General features: G+C 33.7%; 2 protein-coding genes across 2 annotated transcripts; one reads left to right on the top strand and one right to left on the bottom strand.

Moving 5' to 3' along the window:
* Window positions 1–3,393: 3,393 nt before the first annotated feature.
* Window positions 3,394–15,243, bottom strand: LOC108214939 (mediator of RNA polymerase II transcription subunit 33A). The gene is made up of 12 exons (XM_017387202.2): window positions 14,540–15,243; window positions 13,139–13,249; window positions 11,786–12,133; window positions 11,292–11,611; window positions 10,997–11,088; window positions 10,199–10,559; window positions 9,050–9,260; window positions 7,294–7,408; window positions 7,051–7,209; window positions 6,140–6,797; window positions 5,426–5,632; window positions 3,394–4,761 (listed from the first exon to the last, which is right to left on the bottom strand). Exons 1-12 carry the CDS (start codon window positions 14,815–14,817, stop codon window positions 3,641–3,643), a joined length of 3,981 nt encoding a protein of 1,326 aa, XP_017242691.1. The 5' UTR covers window positions 14,818–15,243; the 3' UTR covers window positions 3,394–3,640.
* A 2,998-nt stretch (window positions 15,244–18,241) lies between these two features.
* LOC108215422 (uncharacterized) lies at window positions 18,242–22,659 on the top strand. Its single transcript, XM_017387923.2, has 5 exons — window positions 18,242–18,437; window positions 19,376–19,556; window positions 19,965–20,415; window positions 21,374–21,442; window positions 21,892–22,659. Exons 1-5 carry the CDS (start codon window positions 18,372–18,374, stop codon window positions 22,391–22,393), a joined length of 1,269 nt encoding a protein of 422 aa, XP_017243412.1. The 5' UTR covers window positions 18,242–18,371; the 3' UTR covers window positions 22,394–22,659.
* The last annotated feature ends 26 nt before the right edge of the window (window positions 22,660–22,685 follow it).

A 22,685-nucleotide genomic window follows, 5' to 3' on the forward strand; every position in this document is an offset into this window, starting at 1 on the left:
AACATAAAAGGATTTGGTTGATAGTATCATTATCAGAAAAGGTTTCGGATTCAACTAGCAAATGGAGTTCACTTCTAATTCGATTAGCAAAAAGATCAGTTTAATCAGGATGAAACCTGGAACTATTAATACCCTGATATGCACACAATTCACAACACCTTAATTCTTCCCTCAACATGCCAACATCTTCCATCTATCATCTCCCTGAGGAGCTTGTAATCAGAGTACTCTCATCTTTGCCCGTAAAATACGTGCTCCGATGCAAACTGGTCTGCAAATTATGGCTATCCATTACTTCAGACCCCGAATTCATCCAAACTCATCTCAAATTCTCCCAGCAAAGACCTTCAGTGCTGGCAGACGCTGAAGTTTACGACATGCAAGGCTCTTCTTACAAGATTGTCTCGATGATCTCAAACTCCTTTGAAGATTCTGTCACTGTTCCTCTGCCCTCGTCGTATTCAGATCCGGATCATGTTTCCTCTTCGTGTAATGGCCTTGTGTGTTTAAACGATTACAGCAAATCTAATATATACATTTGGAACCCGTCAACTAGACAGGGGAAAGAGCTCCCTCGCCCGAAAATTCAAGACAATTATACGCTTTTAATTTGCATAGGGTTTTATTTCGACTCTGTCTCTGATGACTACAAAATTCTGAGGCTTGTATTTGCATATCCACACAAGACTGCAAGACAGTCGAGATCAAGTCTGCGAGTGGAGATTTATTCCACGAAATCTGATTCTTGGAGCGAGATTCAAGTTGAAGATGCAGATATAAGCTATGTGTACTATGGTCGAAACATAGGAGGTGTAACAAGTGGTCCTGTTATAAAAGGGGTACTATATACGACCGGTAACAAGGAGCTAATCTCATTCCGATTGAATAAAAGGGTGTTAAAACGAGTTTCGTTGCCTAGTAATTTTAAAATTAATTATGAGACCGAAGTTTTTGAATATGAAGGGTGCGCGGCTTTAATCTTGTACCACAATAATGAGGAATCACTTAGTTTGTGGACATTTGATGATGATGATGATGGCGATGATGATGATAATTGGGGTCGAGGGATTTGGACAAAGAAGTTGAATTTAGAAGGTGATATTAGGATGAACTGGACAAGCAAATACTTTGGCAATGGACAATTTGTTGCATGGGAAGATTGTAAAAGAATCATCTTGTATGACTATAACAAGAAAGAGGCCAAGGAGCATCGGCTTCAACTTCCAAGTAACTGGTATATTGATTCATTTTTCAGGCATACTGAGAGTCTTGTTTCTCTCGAGGGGTTCACTAAATTTTGATTAGAGTACTGGTATAAGCGATGTGGTCTCAGACAAGAAAGAACGGGCATGCAAGATGTTTGTATATGGTGATAACAAATGGCTGGGAGCCTGGGACGGAGAGAGTACAACTTATCGGTGTGTTTTCTCAAACTTACTACATCTTATAATTGAATCAATTTCTAAGCTTGAAATTCTTACTTGTTTGGAAACATTTAGACGGATAGATTTGTAGCTCTATGTTTTGGATCCGCATAGTCCTTCTCATCTTGCTCTCTCTGTCCTTCCTCAGTCCCGAAATCTACAAGAATCAAATTACACATGACACAAAATAAGCTAAGGCAAAGTCATTTGTGGGTGTTGAAGTATATATAATGGATTGTATTCTATCAGGTTGCTTCAAGTAAGAACAAAATAATTTGCAGTTTCTATTTTAACTATGCTCCAGAAGCTTATTCGTACTTATGAATCAATTTTTGACTTCTAAGTCAGAATCGAGAAATTGAAAATTCTAACCTTATTTTTACTTATTTTATTTTTGAAAATATGTTTTACAAAAAATGTAAAGGATCACTTTCAAAAAAAATTTATAAAAATTTAATTATTATATTAATACTTTCTATACCCAATAAGTTCTAAATATGAAGAAAAATTATATAAACACATAAATTAAAAATTATTTATTATTTATAAATAACTTCTGACTTATAAACAATATAACTTAAGTTAAACATATCACGATACTGATCTCTTGTCAAAGTTGTACGTGCATCTTCTTAGTGAATTCATTTTCATATTCCTACTCCAATCAAATTTTCATGTAATCCAAATACATAATAAGATTTGGTTGATGATATCATTATCAGGAACGGTTTTGGATTCAACTAGCAAATAGAGTTGATTTCTAATTCGAATAGCAAAAAGATTAGTTTAGTTAGGATGAAATTCTTACTTGTTTGGAAACATTTAGATGGATAGATTTGTACCTCTATGTTTTGGATCCGCATATTCCTTCTCATCTTGCTCTCTTTCCTTCCTCTGTCCTGAAATCTACAAGAATCAAGATACACATGACACGAAATTAGGTATGGCGAAAACATTTGTGGGTGTCGAAGTATATATATATAGAATAGATTATTCTATCAAGTTAAAAGGGTGCGCCTAGTAATTATAGAACAAATGATGAGCTATATCAGAAGAAGTACGAGCCCAAAGTTTTTGATTATGAAGGGTGCGCGGCTTTAGTCTTGCAAGGCAATGATGAGGAATCACTTAGTCTGTGGACGTTAGATGATAATGATGACGATGATGATGGTGACGGGAGTCGAGGGATTTGGACAAGGAAGTTGAATTTAGAAGGTGATATTAGGATGAACTGGACAAGCAAATACTTTGGCAATGGACACTTTGTTGCATGGGAAGATTATAAAAGAATCATCTTTATGATTGTAACAAGAAAAAGGCCAAGGAGCATCGACTTCTTGTTTGTCTTGAGAGGTTCAGGAAATTGTAATCTGAGTTGTAATCTGAGTTCTGATATGGAGCACTTTTATAATTTTGTAAAATTTCGAATAGTGAAAGGACGACTGGTCTAAGGAAAAAAAAAACGAGCAAAGAGGCTTTACATTATTTTCTTCTTGCTACAACTTACCAGTGTGTTTTCCCCTTGGCTTTTCATTAAGTTGGGTGTTGTGTAATTTTTTTCATTCTTCTCTCTTTGCTATAAGTTAGGTATAACTTTTAATCCTCGTGTCCCCCTCATTTCTTTACGGTTTTTTCATGCCGCTCGACACGCATTTTAAGGCGCATATAAAACATAATTCTATAACTTATTTTTAAAATTTTTCTTTTTTGTTTAAAAATTTAGACATCAAATTTTTATTCAGAACAAAAAAAAAAGATCAAAGTAATTTATCAAACTACGTTTTATGAGAACATTAGAATGCGTGCCGAGCTCCCGTCTCCCAATGTAAATAAATGAGAGAGTATTTATTAATGACTTATGAGCTATTAAAAATGTAATAAAAAAAGTGATTTATAAATAATTTATGACTTATGATTAATTTTTATAAAACAAGTTTAAAAAAAATTAAGTCCTAAAAAAATACCTCGATGAACTTTTGACTTTAAGTCATTTTCTTATTAAAGACAATTTCAGACTTATTACAAAAACAGCTTATGCACGGTGACTTGAAACCGAGACAAATAGGCTCATAATGAAATTGTATTCGCCGGTAAGTACGATATGCAGATGCTGCTAATTAAGCTACAGAATCTGCAAATATTCTACATTTTTGTACATTAGACTATTCCTACTCGAATCTATAGAACAGATCTATCATCTTCTAACTAACGCAACTTCAAAATCGATTCTCGATTATCAGTTCAGCGGCAGCACCCATTGCACGACTGCCACTAACAGCGAGTAAATCCAGATCGAGTTCTTCCTCGCCCCACTTCCGCAAGCCATTGCTTAAACTCTTCAAGATTTTTATGTCTACGTCCAGCATCCATGCAGGAGCGCATCCGACTATCAAGGTTACGAACCCTGTGACGTAAGCTCTCCATGTTGCCTCGCAACAGCCAAGGGATATCTTCCCATCGAGAGCACTCGCTATAAATGCCAAGTGTTTCCCAAGAACATGTGGTCGTCGTTTAGGCGCAGTTATTGCCGAGCCTATACCCAGTGCAAATGTTCCGGAAAGCATTGAGAAGTAGGCAAGAGCATAACCTCTTAGCCTCGCGAGGATTCCCTCTGATTCTCCTTTTTCATGAGCCGACTCATGTACCGATATAAACCATGTAGGCAAGTATTCTTTGATTAAAGAATGAACAAAGTCTGCTCCACCTGTTATCCAAACTATTGAAGCCCCTAATGTAGCTGCAAGCTTGACCCGTGCCATCGCTGCAGCAAGAGAGACCTCATTGAATCTCATTCCGTGCCTGGCGTTTGTCTGCTTCTCTGGTTTCTCTGTAGGCAATCCTCTGGTAGCAATATCTTTCACAGAATCCATTAGAAGGGTAACAATTTCTTTTGACATAAACATAACATTCCGTACAGATCGGTGGACGCGCAAATAGAGTATTCCAGGGGCAACCGGAGCAAGTCCCCCAGAAATATGAGAGCCAAAACCATGACCAAGAAGGGCTCCAACACCACCACTGTTTAATAGGGGAGAGGAATTTAGCCCAAGAGTGGATCTGAAGCAGACTCTGAGAAGCTGCACTACTGCCTGGCTATCATGTTGGAACACGTTATTCGATGCAGAGAAAACAAGAAAGTCACTCCAACGCTTCACCTTTTGAGCCCATAGAGATGCTATGATGGGCATGCATGGCCACGGGCAACCAGCAGCAAGTGTATTTAAGGCAGGACCAACAAGGTTTAGATAACGATCAGTTTCCCTATCGAGTTTGTAGGTTATTGTGAGGCTTACAAGAGCAGCCAGTGGCAAAGGAAGAGTAGCAGGAGCGCTCCCAACTACAAAAATATAAGTCGTCAAAGCTTGAAAAACATGTCCTATCCTTCAAAGTTTTTTTCATTCACATAATAGCGCATTGTGTCCTTTTAAAGCAGATTCATTTTATAAATTTTAAGATTAACATATAATATAATTGTTGAACAGATAACTGATTAAACCTGATCAAGTTGGGATGCTAAAATTTGACATATAATAAATTTGAAATTATACTGTGAGACAAATTCTTAACACAGTCATATTTAAGGATCAGAATGAAAGTCAGATTTGTTACACAAAGAAATCATAGTACGGTTTTCAGAAAGAAAAAAATTACACTTGTGAAATATAAAAATAAATAAATATAAATATATATAATTATATATAAACAACTTTAAATTGATGATGAGAAATGTTGGCGAGGAAAGTCGAACTTACTACGGAGATATTATATTTCATATTGCACTCTTTTAAATATAATAACTAGTACTTTCTTCCTTCCTAATCCTTAGCAAGAGAAACGTGTTAAAATTTCATAAGTGTAATCTTTCCTGTGTCCATATCATGAGGTTTCTACTTGCGCTCTACGGGATAGAGAAATATTAAGTTCAATCAAGAGGTGCAAAACCTTAAAAAAACTTTGAACCAATTTTTATAAGAAAAAATATGATAAAAACTAGAACGAACCTGGCCCAAGACTTGGTACATCTACCCCAGTGTCAGCCAAAATTTTATGTATATGTTGTTCAATCATTGCTAAATTGGCAGCAGGGCTAGGCCAATCAGTTCCATTCATAGAGGCAGGCTTCCAGAGACCTCGGGTCACTTCAGCTGAAAAGTAACTTACAATGGTTGCCAAGGATGCAGGAAGAAAATCAGCAAGGTCCTTGAGCCCTGAAATTTTTGAGAGTGTTTCAAATAGATAACATAGTTCGGCTTTATCATAAATTTACTAATACTTTGACAGTATTTCGGCTTTATCATAAATTTACTAATACTTTGACAGGTAAAACCAAGATATTCTTATATGAAAAGAATTTAGGAGCATCACACAATGCATAAGAGTGGAATAGAAAAATATTGCATGACCAAAAAGATATAACATGCCTTTCTAACATTGATAACAGAACCAGACATTCAGATGGAAAACGATATGAATTCTCATTACAGAGAGCATAAAGCTCAAAATTTGCAACAGAAAGATGGGCTGGCCATCAGACTTTAACAAATCTTAAATGAATTACAGACTGGGGAGATTTGAGCTCCCTCAAGTCACAAAAACATTTGTCGAACTAAGTGAATTTCCTCAGTGCTTCATATTTATAAACTGACCCATTCTCAAAGGTCCCTAAATTTCTGATTAAGAAGAGAAAAATAGACTCAGTAGCATATTAATCTAACCTGTTGCCAGTTCTCGGGGTGACAATTTCCCATAGGCACAGGCAGTCAAAGAAGCATCAAGCACAAATGGAACAGCTTCCAGAATATCCCAAGCTGGTACCTTAATACGGAGAGAGATATCTTCAACTGCAGAACCAGATGAATTACTACTCCCAGAAGTCGTGGGAGTTAAGGGTTGACCACTTTTATTTACTTTTCTAAACATCATGTTCAGGAGTCCATCAAAAATCTGGTAAACAGGCGTCCCAGGTACAAGGCTAGAAAGAGGTGATGCAATACATGCTTGATGCTGGCGATACCAAAGTTTGAGCTTGGGAAAAGAATCCATAAAAATCGGTTCTGTAGATGGCATACTTGTAAGCCTTGACAATCTCTTGGTCGGCTCCTGACGTGAATTTCCTACTGATGCTAATCGGGAGTTGCATACATGTAAGAGGTCCTCAGGAGTCATCTGGGTACCAACCAGAGCTTTATCTGCCATCACATGTTCGAGAGGAGGCTGATAAAATCTCCACAATTTCAAAAGAAGGGTGAAGGCATTGGAGAACACAGCATGAGGCGTCAACTCCTCTCCTGATTTCAGAGTCCAAGAGATACTCGGGGAGCAGGATCCAAAGAACTCGCATAGGGGCATTAAAGCACCAGCAAGTTCCGGGATCTGAAAAGAGGGTAGCACATTAGCTATACTTTCATTAGATTATGGATGTGAATCTTTTTCCGAGTTTCAGCTTTGAGCATAATATATGTCATCAGAACCTAGTGTAAACATTTTTCTTCTAGACAAGTAAGGTGGCACTGGCATATATTATACAAGTACAGAACATTTATTAATGCATCAACTGCATCGTCTTCTTGCCTAAAAGAAACAAGAAAATTAAGAAATATTATTCAGATACTGTAATCTAACCTACCAATCCATGTATGGAGAATATCTGAACACAATCGACAGTTGTCACTCCGAGAAAAATCACATTCAAATATGGTGCACATGGTATTAGGTAGCTTCCACCCGAATTCTCTGCAGGAACTGGAGGTGACAATAGCCTTGTTATAAAAACAACGGTATGCTCCTACAAGCACACAAGTTAAACCTTTTTAAAAAATGAAAAAAATTTATACCTGACAAGTCAATATTGAATATAAAAATTTGTTACCTGTATATTCCAACCACGAGTAAGAGATGCTCCACAGAGAATTGTTGTTGCCGATATCTTCTCCTCGTCTGAGCCATTGATAGCAATCTCATATACCTTCTCTAATTCTGATAAGCTTCCATTAAATCCATGAGTTTAAATTCAGTAGTGATACCACTAACTAATGTTACAAACATAGAGGATTGAAATACATGTTTTCAGGAATTGGGATGGCCAATCGTCTCGTAGTTAGTGATTGGACTAACTTTGCATTTCTTTGTTACTCTGAGTTTCTACTTTGGATGTATATGAAAATGAATTTGGTTACTTTATTAATAAAATGACTTCTTATCTATACATTAACAAATATTTTACATTATATACCATTGATATATGTATATTTATTTGTCGTTGATGACAAATAAATATACATATATAAGAACTTCTGTGCGCATATCGCGTTTAAGAACACTAGGGTCAAAAAAACCTTACTTCAAATAACATAGAATTTCAATCTAATTTACAAATTATTGTTTCTATGAACAAAAAAAATCAATAATAAATAAATGAGATCTTATAAAAAATTGTAATGATAATCATAACTAAGTAAAAAGAATATTAAAAAAATAAAAAAGTAGTCAAGATTGTCTTGCTAGTGTTGCTGCAGAGGTTATACTCATGAATTTAATGCACGGGGATCATTAAAATCATGCAATGAATAACTGAGGGAGATGTAACCAATACATGGGGATCAATCCTGCATTGAATGTTCAGATCAAAAACGAACATAGCCAATGAGGTAGGCAGTACCTGTTAGGTAAACTGCAAATATGCACACACATATCATACTAAAAAATTGGGATGTGGGGTTCACGGCCTAGGCAGTAGTTATTGAGTCTATTGTCAAAATTTCACAACTATTTACTTTATTTATGAACCAAAACTATTCATAAGGACTAAAGAACAGTGTCTTTACTTTTAATATATTTACAACTATAATTTTTCAAGTCCCATATTTCCAAAAACATTTATAGAAATTTGAATTATACATACACATAAATATACTTTCAAAGTAGAACCACACTCTTGCGCTCAAATGATGTAACTTTTCATAAAAAAAATTACATTTTCTCGCATGATAATTCAAGTCCTAACAACTAAACATTTTTTTAAAAAATATATAACGAAGCTGTATCACATGTTTTTTAAAATATATAAATACTCCATCTGGGCCAATATATAGTCTTATGAGCTTAAAAATAGTTAAAATTAATATTTTATTATTTTTTAAATAAAATATCAATACACACATATATAGGGTGGCACTCTAGAGAGGACCATTTTATATAGAGAGCCGTAGCCCGTAGCATACCATTATAAACACAATACATATATTTATCATATTTTTTATGCAATATGAATACAAATTTTAATTAGAAAATCAAAAAAAAAATTATACAACTTTTTTCATCAGAAAATTTGAAAATTATGCAAATATTCAACAAAACCATAATTATCCTAAATGATTCTATTGTAGAACAACTTTTGAAAATCAAATTTTTTTGTTCAAATTTTGAGTGTTAAATTATTATGCTCATGACCCCCAAAAAAATGGTTTTGTTATTCATGATAGCACTTAAAATTTTAAGACAAATAATTAACAGGTACAAGAATGCATTCTAAAAATACTATGGTGTAATTAGGTAACTTTTTATACTGCAAGGCCCTCTAAGTAGTAATCTCGAAGATGGCGAAAAGTAATTGAGGCTGAAAATACCTAGAAGCTGGAGTCTTAACCAAAGCACTTATAAGGGATGGAGTTAAAGGGGAGCCTTTCATTAATGATAGCCAGCCAGGCATCTGGCCAGTAACACTACGAGGTATTTCATTGCTGCGTCCGTTGACATAGCCCGGCCACGTATATGCTGATGTGTCTAAAAGGTTCCTTGCTATACATGCCTCAACAATTAGATGACGCATGTTTCCAGCTGCATGGGATAATAGATAGATAGATATATCACCATCAAATAATCATGAGCACAAACATCAAAAGAACAATTTAACTATTAATGTTACACTATGTATACTTGTGTCTATTACTTTATATGTACTTTTTTGTACATAAACACATTACAGATGTTGCAAGTTTTAAACATCTCTATGAAAGTCTAGGCGGCTAGTGTACCTTCTACTACCCAACAGTCAGAAGAATTATTTGCATGCAACTTAATATTATTTTATACAAACAAAAATATCAATTCAAGTCTTTAATTACGTACTGACACTGACAAATATAAGTGGACAACATAAACATACAAATGTACGTCAAACTAAAGTTGGAGTTTGTTACACAATTTTATTTTATATGCAACTTTCCAATTAATTTTACATCTTCTCAGCTTCCCAATCCTCCAAAATACAGACATTTAGTCCTGCATAGAGTCTAGGCGCCAGCTAGGGCAATATTGGGAAGACTAATAAACTGTAACCAAAAAATGATACCAACAACTACAGTCTAAAAGCCAACTTGGAATATACAAATGGAGAACTTGAACGATGGTGTTTACCCAAAAAGTTTTGAACCGGTGACAAGGCAACTCTTGTCATAACAGTCAAAGGGTAGTTTATGAATTGATTGTATAAATTAAAAGAAAGTAGGTTTTTAAAAAAAAACTGATATGGAGATAAACAGCTTGTAAGCTAGATGGAAAAGAAATTGCTCTAGTTGTATTCTCACATATCATTTTATCCAAGTTGGGGCTGTTGCACTTAAGATATTAGCATCCTCTTATCTATTTCTTGCTCAACATTTCTTTAGTTGAAGCAGAGAAAATGGTTAAGTGAACTACAGTAACACAAGGTATACTTTTGGTACACTTGTCTCAATATGGTCTGTAACAAAATATAAAACACTCAGAAAACTCACCACAACTGACTGGCATGTCACACAATGTTACACCATCAAGGTAGCCACTACCAACTGTTAGGCCTGAAAGAAACATCATTGCTTTTGCAGCAGCTTGGTTTGCAACTGAACTCACTGATCCTGGTGGAGTAAGCAAGCCTTCGTAATGGCCCAATTGTTGCACGCTAGAAATCAAGTCATTCCGAATATCTCCACGAACTTGTTTCCCGTTCTTTTTATTCGTAGGACAGTGCTCAGCTTCATCAATTGCAGAATTCTCCACTTCCTCGATAATATTTATAATAGCCAGTGGAGTTATCGACAACAACAAGCATAAGCATGTGTCTAATCGAGGAACTGGACCCTCGCTAGGGTCTCTTTCCTTAAAGAACAAGAAGATGACAGGCAAGAATGTCAATAGAAGTAATAAGTAATAGTAAAAAGAAAAACATTTACCTATAAAACGTATATAATACTGGGAAGTTTTTTTTCAACTTCAAATATTGTATTGGACCAATTCCATAGTATCTAAATAATTAATATGAAGGTAGTGGTTTGTTTGGAGTACTTATACTGCAGCTAAATAAAACTCATAACTAAGAGGTTAGACCTCGATATTGTGAAGTTTAGTTTCTGGACCAGCTAACAAAGAAATGAACAGAATGACCGCGTAGGAGGAATGCCATTATGTTCTTTGATAGACTTTTTTGACGAGTCACAGTCAAAAAATCATATAGTCCTTGTGAAATAAACACACAAAAATATTTCTTCTAGTCTTGCCTTGTATTCTAGAGAATACAAAAAGAACCAAGAACCTACCCTTTGCACAAGACGTAAAGCTGCTATCCATAGACCAAGAAATGCATCATTCCATGTGGTCTGATTAACTGCCTTAAGAGCCTTCACCAAACCTGCAACAAATAGTAACTCGGTCATATGCTTCACTACACACACACACACACACATATCACACACACACTTGGTATATATGATCAAAAGATCAAGTCTCGCATAAAGCATCTCGACTAGCAAAAAAGATAGAATCTCAATCCACAAAGAAGCTAAACAGGAGTTCATACTCGAACACAATTTTAATGTAAAGAATAAAAAGTACCAATAACTGTCTCAGTGGCACTTGTAGCCACAACTTGTGACCCATCCATAGTATCTTCTAGAAATATATCGATAGGAAGCCAAAGTGCAGAATGTGTCGCACCACGACACTGTGCAGAAGAAAATATAAGTAAACTAGAAGCCATAACAGCATGAAACTGTTGATGCGAACTTCTGTTACAATCCCGGGCGAAAACTCTATGTGCGTCAGATGTCAGTTGCAAAAGAGCATCAGCCGTAATATTTTTAGATATTCTCAATGCAGATGACTTAGCTGCAAGTATCTTCAAGCCCTCTTTGAAAGATTCCCAATTGGCTGGCCTAAGAGAGAAACATTCTCAATTAGACCAAGTAATCCAAGTACTTAAATATTATTATAAAATGATTTTAATCATGTCAACGCTCGTGTATTCCCAAGTGTTGACATCAGAATGACTACATATATAAAATACACCGAAAGTAATAGAAAGTCTATGAGAAAGATAATAATCTAACATGTTCCTTTGTGCCAAGTAAAGTATCCTGGAAGTAACTTTATCACGGAATAAATCTCCAGTTACTTCTATAGCCAATAATGTGTTCATTTTGCGTAATCCCTCATGACGTTCTGCTGTCTTTTCATCAAAGTAATTATTATCGTCAATCTCCATATCTTGTGACTTAATCGGCCACTTACAATCTTTCCTAGGTGCAAGTTCTAGCAAACCTTCGTCATCCAGTGAGGCATCGATTAACTGCCATACAATTGAAAAAACAAATTCAACTACAAGAATCCCTGGCTCACGTGCCTCAAGGCCAAAACTCTTGGAAAGATGAAGAACATCGTCAACAGATTCCATGATCCTGCAATAGCATTAACCAATTAATTAAGAGCTGTAAACTCAGATACTCATGCCCATATATTAGGTTTATATAATTTGGTTTTTGTCTTTCAATAGTTTCCTTGCTTATGATTTCAGAATCCTCTTTCCTTAATTACTTAAACGGAATTTTATATACATAAATGTTCAATATTTAAATATATATAAATAAACAGATCCATATATATATATATATATATATAAATAAACAGATCCATATATATATATATATATATATATATACACACACACATACATAAATACATAAAAACATAAATTCATCAGGTGTAACATAATTATAAAATGTTATTCTCTTCATACTGTTATAACTATTTAGTGTTTATTTTTACTTATGTAGAAAAAACAATGTTTTATGCTTCTTTAAATTAAATTATGTTGTCCAAATTAAACATTTTGTACTTCATGGATTAAAAACTTAAATTATTCAAAGTACGTACTCACCTAAGTTAGTTGAGTACAAAGGCTTTTTTATGTGAATGCAAGGGAACATTTAAGTCATTTAAGGGTTTGATCAAATTATTACATATTTCCTATAAACTGATACTATGTACTTGAAATTTGGATAACTCCCCTAGATACGTACTTGGGGCATTTTTAGTAAGAGGGCCAGTAATTAGTGGTCGTTTATAGTAAGAAACGCTCAACGTATTCAACACACACTATTATTCAGCATTTTTCAATTGATTTTATCAAACACTTGTTACCCGTTGCAGAATTGGTTTCATCTTTTGTTGATTAAATTATAAAATCATGTTAATAACTGCTGAGAAATCTTCCATATCTACTAACATAATGCTAAATCATTTTATATTACATGTTAATGACAAAAAAACATATTTCATATAGAATTTTTACAAGTGATTATATGAAATCTTTGATTTAATCATATATACAAGTATAAGAAAATAATCAATACTCTTATCACTTCAAGATAAATGATTGCTCATACAAGAGAAAGAAGTCATACTTTAGATGGTGTTGACCATTGATTTGAGATGACAAAGAAAATCCATGTCTTTTAAGGAGTTCCATATAAATCCTGTAAGCAGCAGGTTGCCTTCTTCGACATGGAACTACCCTGCATTGGTAAAAGGGATAATAGACATGAACTAAACATCAACAACTTCACAAGTTAGAATACAATGTCATCAATGACGGGAGCCTAAGTTAGCAACCAAGAAAATATCAAGTGCCAAAAAATTGAGATGATAAAATTTCAAGATTTTAAAGCTCGGATGATAAAAATGGTTGGCTGTTTACCGCCTGTGAATAGTACTTACATTCATTGATAAGTCCGTAGAAATAAACTTTTTGATTTTAATGGTGATTAAATTACAACAAAAATGCCTCTGGTGTGAGAAAAAAAGCATTGGTCTTGAATTCTATAGCCCACAATTTTGCCGAAAACTATCACTCCCAATCTCCCACACAATTGAAAACCATGCATAAAAAGTTCCAACATGTTCATTTTCCTACTCATGTAAAGAAAAGCAAAAGAGAATAGTAAGGCCAATAAATCAGCTCAATCTGTGTATGCACTCCCACCTCAGAGCAAATGTCTACTCCTCTCTCCCAAAATAAGCCTCAGCTTTGACTATATGCACGTACTTTAATGTGTAAAAAAGACTCAACTCCACATTATTTTTTCGATTTTCCTTTTTAGAACACAAAAAAAATATATATGGAGGTCACATTTTTTTTTGCACCTTAAAATCCGTGCACAAAGTCAGTTTAATTTGGGGATGGAGTGAGTATATTTTATCCGAGAAGAAAATCAAGAATTAAGCAACAATTTTTATAATTTCAATTTCTATACGAATTGTCTATATACAATATACACGGCTAAAAACAAAATTTCAAGTTGTTTACTGAAATTCCCAGAGACAGGCACACACATTATATCATTTATAAACACATTAATCAAAAATCGGAAACACACACACACACACACACTTAATTGAATGTATATATTAGGGCTGTTTAGGTAAACTTATTTTCCAAAAATAAGGGCTCATTTTTAGAGAAAAGTACATAAAACTATACTTTTTTCTGAAATAAGCCCTTATATTTTTATCAAATAACGAATATGGAACACCTATTTAACATTCACATCCTAAAAAAAAAAAATATTTATTAAAAAAATAAGGCTTTTTTTTATAACAAAAATGGGGTTGCCAAACACCCTCAGTATACACAGCTAAAAACAAATTTTCAATTTTTTTACTGAAATTCCCATAGGCAGGCACACACATTATATGATTTTCACACGCAGTAATCAAAATCGAAAGCACACCTACAATCAACAATCTACATACACATATAAAGTGTAAATGCAATAACCAAAAAAGATACAGTTTTTAATGCACACCTGACAGAAAGAAGTGCAAGAACAAGCATGGGAGGCAAAATCTTCATACTCAAAGCCATTTCAAGAAATTTCCAAGTAATGGGCACACTATTTTCCCAACAAATATAATCAACAATCAACTTAGCAGCTTCAATTGACGGTAAAGAAACTCCAGCTGATGAAAGACTTGATGAAAGCTGAACAGCCCATGTCAACGGGTCAGTAAGTTTATGCTGAGCCAATTTTGTAAGCTCAATAACACTGGCCCATATAGTTTCTTGCTGATAACTCATCACCATAGCTACCCAATATTGAAAAAGATGCAATCTTTCATACAATCAAGAACCAAGAATATATGTATGCATATATTCACTTTCTTTGAAATTTTGTGGGGTTTTAGAGGGGCCAAAAGGGTGTCTACTGCATTCAATTTCTTGGTATTCAAGATGATAAAAATCCAATCTTTATATAATCAAGAACCCAAGAACAAGAATTACTGTGTGTGCTTGTGTGTAAACTTTTGGGTTTTTTAAAGGGGGAAGGGTGTCTATTGCATTCAATTTCTTGGTATTTATGTTAATAAAGATTCAATCTTTATGTAATCAAGAACCCAAGAACAAGAATTACAGTGTGTGAGTTTTTGGGTTTTTTAGAGGGGGGAAAAGGGTGTCAATTGCAGTGACTTTTTGCTGCAAAAAACACTTTATTTTGATTATTGACTGCGGAAATACTGTATAGTTGAGGACTTGGTGTTTTACAGTTTTCTTGAATTTCACATGTTTTGTGTGTTGTGGGCCTCGTTCTTTATTGCTTGTAAGCCTCGAGGAGAGATGTGGGGCCTAATTATTTGGGCATTGGATTTTGGGCCTAGAAAAGATCTCCTCTCTCTACCATAATTAACACAGTGTTTGTGAAGATCCTATGTTCTTTTTTTGGAAAAAAATTATTTTTAAATGATGATTTTTCTACGAAAAACTATTTTTTAAATATTTTTAGACGCGGTCGTAAATGATATTTTAAAATCAGCAAATAAAAAAAATATTAAAATTTTAGCAGAAATCCTTTCTTTATTTATTTATTTATTCATAAATACTCATCATTTTCTGAAATATTTCAAGAGGAAAGAAAATAATAATCCTTTTTCTCCTTCGTCTCAAACTTCTTCTTTTTCACAAGATATTTTCTCGTGAAGAGTGCAATAGCCGTCCCCAGAAGTTTCTTTCGTTCAAAAAAAGTTTACTATCTAACCCTCGAACAAGAGAATTGATCGGAAAAACTAGACAATAAAATTTTAATGTTTGACAAGAATACACTCATAAGAGGTGCCTTTTATTATATTACAGAACAATTTATTATTCTCGATATATAATATACTTTTTGTTATATTATATAGCAATTTATTGTTCATAAAATTACGATATATCCAAAAGCAAGTCCAACAGATTTGTGTATCTTAAAAATTGTGGTTCCAACAATATCTGGATAGCTTGTCAAAAAAAAAAAAATATCTTGATAATTTAATATGTTAATAATTTAATTTATAAATTAAAATTTTGATACAATCAGTTTTTTATACTGAGTACTTATTTAGATTTTTTTAATATCTCATTAACCTAATTAATCCAAATATTTGTGCTCAACGACGGAGTCAAAATCTATTTTAAATTTAGTAAATTGCTATTCCATCCGTCCTATTTAATTATATAAATTCACTAGTTGACCCGCATTTTAATATATTTATAAAATATAGTTTTATAACTTATTTTCAGATTTTCATTTTCTAAGTAAAAAATAATATTTAAATTTTTTTTAGAAAAAATCTTTAAAAAAACTATAGAACTGTGCCGGTTACAAATACCGATATAATTTAGGGTTTAATTTTGTATCTACAATTAGGGATGAGCATGGTGCAGTTTGGACAAAAAACGCATCATAATATATTATTTTGGTTTCAAAAATTAAAAATTAAAATCAAACCAATTGGTGCGGTTCGGTTTTCTCAACTTGGTTTCGGTTTGAAGTAGTGTGGTTTCAATTTTAAAACCAAATAATAAAAAATGTGTAGATAAATATAAAAGGAATAAATACGTAGAGAATTACAGTGGCAAATAATTTGGACCAAATATTATAGGAGCTGAGTAAGTGAAAACAAATACACAGATTCTCCAATTTTTAAATAGTCAGAAGCTTATAATCATTTATATTTTTCCAGGAACTTTAAGAAAATACTCGACTTCCTTTAATTTTAATCCTTTACTTTTCCGAAAGGAAAAAGAACAGTGTGCTTGCCCCAGGAGCATCATGAAGATCAACAGGAGTTGCACACTTGCACGATAACAGTTACAAATGTACTCATATTTCCATCACTTTTACTGAGCAGATGATTTGAATGTAATAATACTGCAAATCATAAATCACATAATCGTAAAAATCGAGAATTAGGATTAATCGGTGAAAATGCTTATTAGGAATTAATCAGATAATTGGAAAATTAATAAAATTAAAGCGGATTTCTACAATATTATAATAATATGTGATATTTTAGTTCAATTCACCATATTATATACAGTATTATTTAAGAAAATTTATAGTTATTAATCAGATTTAAAAATTTAAATCCGGAAAGCACCTTGCAGCAATTGATCGGCTGAATCGGGAATTTTTAAAACGATGCCTTTTCATCACCGTTGACAAGAAAACAACTTACGGTATCTATCAGCAGCCTGATTACTCTGAGTCAAGTGCCATACAAATAGCCTGAAAATTCATGTATTAGGGAGCAGATGCAATCTCAAAGCAGAAATGATGCAGAAAAAACAACCCTGGAAATATAAAATTATCCTGCCCTGAAGAGAAATGTTTGAGCTAAAGTTTGATTGTTGATTCACAGTTTCACACCCTACAGTCAGGTGTTCTTAGAATTATGTTTTTCTTGTACAAAAATGTCACCCAATCAAAATTTCCGATGCAAGATTTATGCCAGAAATATTATTGTTTAAATTATTTTTTTGTTGATTTTAAACTAAAAGTGAGTGAAACACAAAAATCTTAAATTTATAAACAAGTTTGTTTCATAAAAATGAAACCACTTTTTTGCTCAAAAAAGTTTTCATAGCAAACTTTTTGATGCATTAGACAATATTTTTTATTATTTTAAAATAAAAGAAAGTAAATGTAATAAATATTAAATTTATAAACATGTTACCACTTTTTTCTTGAGAAAAATGTTCAACTAACTTTTCGATGAATCAGACTATTATGTATGGTCAGCCTATCATAAATTTGAAAGGGCTCAACATAATATCATAAATTATTTGATGCAAGATATTCTAAACAATTAATTTTGAGATAATAATGTTACACTTTTGAATAAAGTATATTTATTTTTTCTTAAGTCTACCCCAAGTATAATAATAACTTTTGCATCTTAGACATAATTTTTTTGTGTTTGATTTAGTTGAAATTTTTTAAATTAACGTATATATTTTATTTATTACATTATATTTTTTTTGAAAGCTTTATTACATTATATTTATTCTAGCAATCTTTTATTTCACAGAATGGACATTTATTCCTTTTTTTTAATTATCGGACACTTATTGTTCATATATAATTAAATTAAATTATTCTTGATCATATATAATTAAATTAATCATGCTTTTAAAAAAATTATAATTAAATCACACAAAAAAATATAAGGAGGAAAAAGGAAAAAAAGCCATTAATTTTCATACATTTGACATTGTCCATTTTGGCATGCCATTCTAGACACTTCCATTCCATCCAAAGCTATCTTCCATTGTATCTATTGGGGTATTTAGTTTCATTGCTATGAATTCATAAATCCAAAGAAATGGTTCAACCTTCTTTGTTTGCCTCTTACCCTCAACAAGGCATTCCAAGACTCCCTCAGCTGCTGGTAACACATACACACATATCTAATTTCACATTACTTTTCTATTTCTTGACACTTTTTTCATTGAATTTGATGGGTTTTGTTGAATTATGTTGTAAAGTTTGAAACTTTTCGAGTTCCTGATGTGTTTTATCTTTATGGGTCATTTTTGCTATGGCTGTGCTTGAATTTTTATGTAAAGTTCTTGATTTGGCTTGTTTTTATGATTTTGCTGATCAAGAATATGCTTGTGATCTTTAGTGCCTTCCTTGAGATTGGGGATTATTAGGTAATGTCAAGGATGATGGTGGTTAAATTTGCTCTTTCAATACTTTAAGAAGATTCTGTTACTGTTTTTTCAGTGGTGTTCAAACGGAGGGTGTTTGCGAAAACAACCCGTCTACTCGTCTCGTCTCTTAGCATTAGAGATAGAAGTATGTGTTCACTGTTTATTATGATGCTCAATGAGCTAATTACATAGGGTGTGATTGGTTTGGCTTGTTTATTTTTACGAAGATTAAAATGATATAACATTTTGATTCCACCTATATAGTATAGTTGGCTTTATTTTTGGTATCTATGTATTTTTGAATTTATTTAAGTTTTAGTCACACATGGGAGAGTGGAGATTTAAATCCATGACATTGTCATGATGGAGGGGATAGCCTTGCCACCAGGTTATCCCTGAATCATTTTTTGTTAGCTTTTTGCTTTTGACCACTGAGGTTCCCATTTCCTGGTATGCTGTCAAAAGCTAGTGTTAAATTTGATTATTATCCCTTCATTGTTGGTGTAAGAGCTTCCAGTCATTAATTTTCCTACCCGAGCTTCTACATCTGGATCATATATTCGGGATGTAACAAGATCTTTTGCATTTACTTATTCTATTATTTGGTCCAGCCATTGTATATTAAAGTTCAAACAATATATTGTTTATTACTCACTGATTAAGAACGTTGCAGGACTGCGAACCTTTTTTACTTGGACCTGGATCAAGTCAATATGTGAGAAAACCAGCCTTGCTTGCTATGCAGCCCCATGACTTGCGCCAAATTCAGCCATGGAAACAGTCAACTAGCGGCTTGTTAAATAGTAACCAATTTGACTCTACTATTGGAAGACATGTTTTAAGTGATGTACAAGGTGTACTTTTCACTAAATACTAAGCTTTATTTGTTTTGCAATTACTGCTCGAGGATAAACTTTACACCTGCTTTAATTAAAATCTGAGATACATTTAAAACAACTCTTCATGAGAGCGCTTGACTCTCGGAATAGATTACCAACTTCATTCAGAAAGATATATGTGATTTCATGCTAGTATTTGTTATTTCATTAAAAGCAATGATACTAAATAATGTCAACCAACAAAATGAATATATTATCATTTGAAAAGTTAGTATAAAATAGAGTGAGCTTTGTTTCCGAAATATTGGAATTTCATCCCATAGAATAAATGGAGTAATAATCTACTGTTCTGAATTTTGCAATCTAGATAAGTGTAGCTCTGGTCCCAAATTAACTTGAAATGCCATTTTGTTTCTTGCGCAGACACTCATCTAAACTCTATACGTTTCAGCGCTGGAATTGCTAAACAGTGTGCAAGACAAAGAGAAATTTTAGAGTTTCTTAGATATGTATCAAGCGAAGTGGAAAGAGGTGGACTAGACATGTCCCTACTTACCGACTTGATGGGTCTTGAAGTAACAGCAGATGAAATGTTTCAGCATCCACTTGCACCCAAAAATGAATTTTATTTCCAGGATGCTGTATGTCAGCGAAATCTACTTTTTCCGAGTAGCAAGATTTATTCAGAGAAGTCTCTAATAGATATGGTCGGGGATTTGGATTACAAGTCAGAACTTCTGGTCTCCTTTGATGGTCTAGTTGCTGGTGGTCGGATTAAATCAATGGACTTGCATTCCATTATTGCTGAGCTTAATTTGTCGAAAAACTCCACGAAGTGGAGAAACCAGTCGATGTTGGTCCCCCAGTTTGATAGGTACTACGTAAATATATGCTTCTTTCATTTTACTTAGAAAGCTAACCTGAAAGAAACATATTCATTAATGCTCTCAGAGTTGCTTCTAAAATAAATGAACATAACTCTTCATTATCAGGTACACTACTTTTAAGGCATTCTCTTTTATTTCGCTACCCTGCTGCAGTTCTATTATGAGCAAATAATCAGTCCTGTCACATGCATATTGTGAATTCAGGAAATTCAAAATATTTTTTGGTACATGTGAAACAGGTTCAAGAGTCACTCACAATATGAGGGATTTCTTTCTCCAATATAAGATCTTTTTACTATTAGAGAAGATCCTATTGTTCTGGAATCAGACAACATTAAAGAAATTCTTAGTTAATAATTTTCTTGCTTAAAAAACTCCTAACCCTCCCCCCAACAACAAAAGCATGGATCTTGATAGACAAGCACCAAAGAATCAGGGATATGAAATGCCAAAATAATGTCCCGCATTCCTGAAATTAGTCAAGTCGGAGCTCTTAGGCGTATACTAATAAGCCGAGCTGAATCACAAAGTGCTTAGAGGCTGAAAATCTTGTTCAGACTTTGTTGGAAAATCAGCTTTAATCAACCTTGAACCCATCGATCCTAGTATTGAGCTACTCTAGCTGTATTAGTGAACAGCTGAGCGCTGTTACAGCTACACAATAATTGGCTAATACCAGTCAAGAAACTCAAATAGTTGATCATAAAGGTAGGTATGATCTGATGCATGGATTCACTTGTAGCCCAGATTAAAATGGCGAAGAAGGCCAAATGAAACCAACTAGTTTGCAGTTTCATATTTGCGTTTGGTAGCTTAATATTTCACTATCTTCACTGCTTGTTTATTTTCCTTCTGAAGAACCGTTAGGAAGTGGAACATAAAATTTGATATCTGTTATTTTAGTGGCATCAGCCCCTTATTAATTCTTATGTACAATATTTGCAGGTTAAAGAGCAGTGATGCAATCTATGGATCTCTGAAAGTTGAAACCACAAATGTTGTTCCTCTGAAAAGGTAATCCATTGAAGCATATAATAATGTCTTAAATTTTCAGAAATGTATCAGTTTGAGCTCTTAATTAGTTTTCCATGTTACAAAATTTATACTGTTTATTTACCTTAATATAAGTTCAGAAAATGGAGTTTTAACCTCTGAAATTGAACACAATTACTTTTGAACTTCGAAAATCTGTAGTAATATCATATGTCGATGGAAAAGGCAAGGAGAAGGTTCCAGTGCTTTTTAAACTCTAATTCAACGGTGAATGTAGTAATGAAGTAATGGTGAATGTGATAGTGTGCTACGGGTGTATTATAAACTGACTGGCTTAGATGTTCTATTAAGTTTGTGCTGTGCAGTATTCCTACATTATGTATTTATAAAGAAGGGATTTCTTGATTATCTGTGGTTTACATTTTTGCTGAGGATAGTATACCCCCTCTTACATTTACCCTTTCTCGCAGTCCTCGGAAAACCAGGCTCCGGTCATCACCAAACAAGAAGAGCAATCAGAAAACAGGCAAAAAGAGGGAGCTCCACAGGAAGAGCAATTTTCATTCATGTGAGGCTCTTTTGTCCATAATATTCAACAAGAGACGGCATGAAAAAACAGCTATCCTTGAGCTGAAGAGATCGACTCCAGAGTTAACTCCACTCCTGACCCAGTTATCTGCTACCATAGCCGGGACAGGCATCGCTCTTGTCTTCTCAGTTCTGTATAAAGTAGCTAACAGCAGTGTCCCTTTTTGTACATCGAAACTATTGAATACAGCTTTGGGGCTCGGACTTGTCTGGCTTTCTTGGGCCGTGAATAGAATGAGGGACACAATTATTCACATCAGCAGAAACTCGCGGAAGTTGGTGGCAAAGGAAGAAGAAGCGTTAAAGAATCTGGACACAAGCGTCAAACAAGTTTATCACAGAGCTGCTACATTAATGGTTCTCATGATCATAAGACTTGCCTGAGTTCAGGTGAAAACTGCAACGATTCGACAAGATGAATGGACTTTCGAGGAAGATGTGCGTTCGGAGAATTGATCATATCCTGAGGTGGTTTTGTCAAACTAAATGTGTCAAGGCCTCATTTTATCATACTCCCCATAGATGTCTTGCAGGATTAACAGTTTGTAATTTAGGTTGCAGACAACTTTTGAGTTTGTAATTAAGATTTATAAATAATCTTTTATAGTATGTAAAGATGCATGATATATAAGGTTTTTTTTTTCTATTCAGATTTTTATGTGTTTGTCTGTCAATC

The sequence above is a fragment of the Daucus carota genome, chromosome 3 (assembly GCF_001625215.2).
Source record: "Daucus carota subsp. sativus chromosome 3, DH1 v3.0, whole genome shotgun sequence".
Classification (NCBI taxonomy): Eukaryota; Viridiplantae; Streptophyta; class Magnoliopsida; order Apiales; family Apiaceae; genus Daucus; species Daucus carota.

Coding starts and splice junctions, on each gene's coding strand:
- LOC108214939 (XM_017387202.2), bottom strand. CDS start 14,817: ATGGTGATGAGTTATCAGCAAGAAACTATATGGGCCAGTGTTATTGAG. Junction 10,560..10,996: donor CTTTACGTCTTGTGCAAAGG/GTAGGTTCTTGG, acceptor TTGTTCTTTAAG/GAAAGAGACCCTAGCGAGGG. Junction 5,633..6,139: donor ACCCCGAGAACTGGCAACAG/GTTAGATTAATA, acceptor CAAAAATTTCAG/GGCTCAAGGACCTTGCTGAT.
- LOC108215422 (XM_017387923.2), top strand. CDS start 18,372: ATGGTTCAACCTTCTTTGTTTGCCTCTTACCCTCAACAAGGCATTCCA. Junction 19,557..19,964: donor TGTTTTAAGTGATGTACAAG/GTGTACTTTTCA, acceptor TTTCTTGCGCAG/ACACTCATCTAAACTCTATA. Junction 20,416..21,373: donor TTGGTCCCCCAGTTTGATAG/GTACTACGTAAA, acceptor CAATATTTGCAG/GTTAAAGAGCAGTGATGCAA.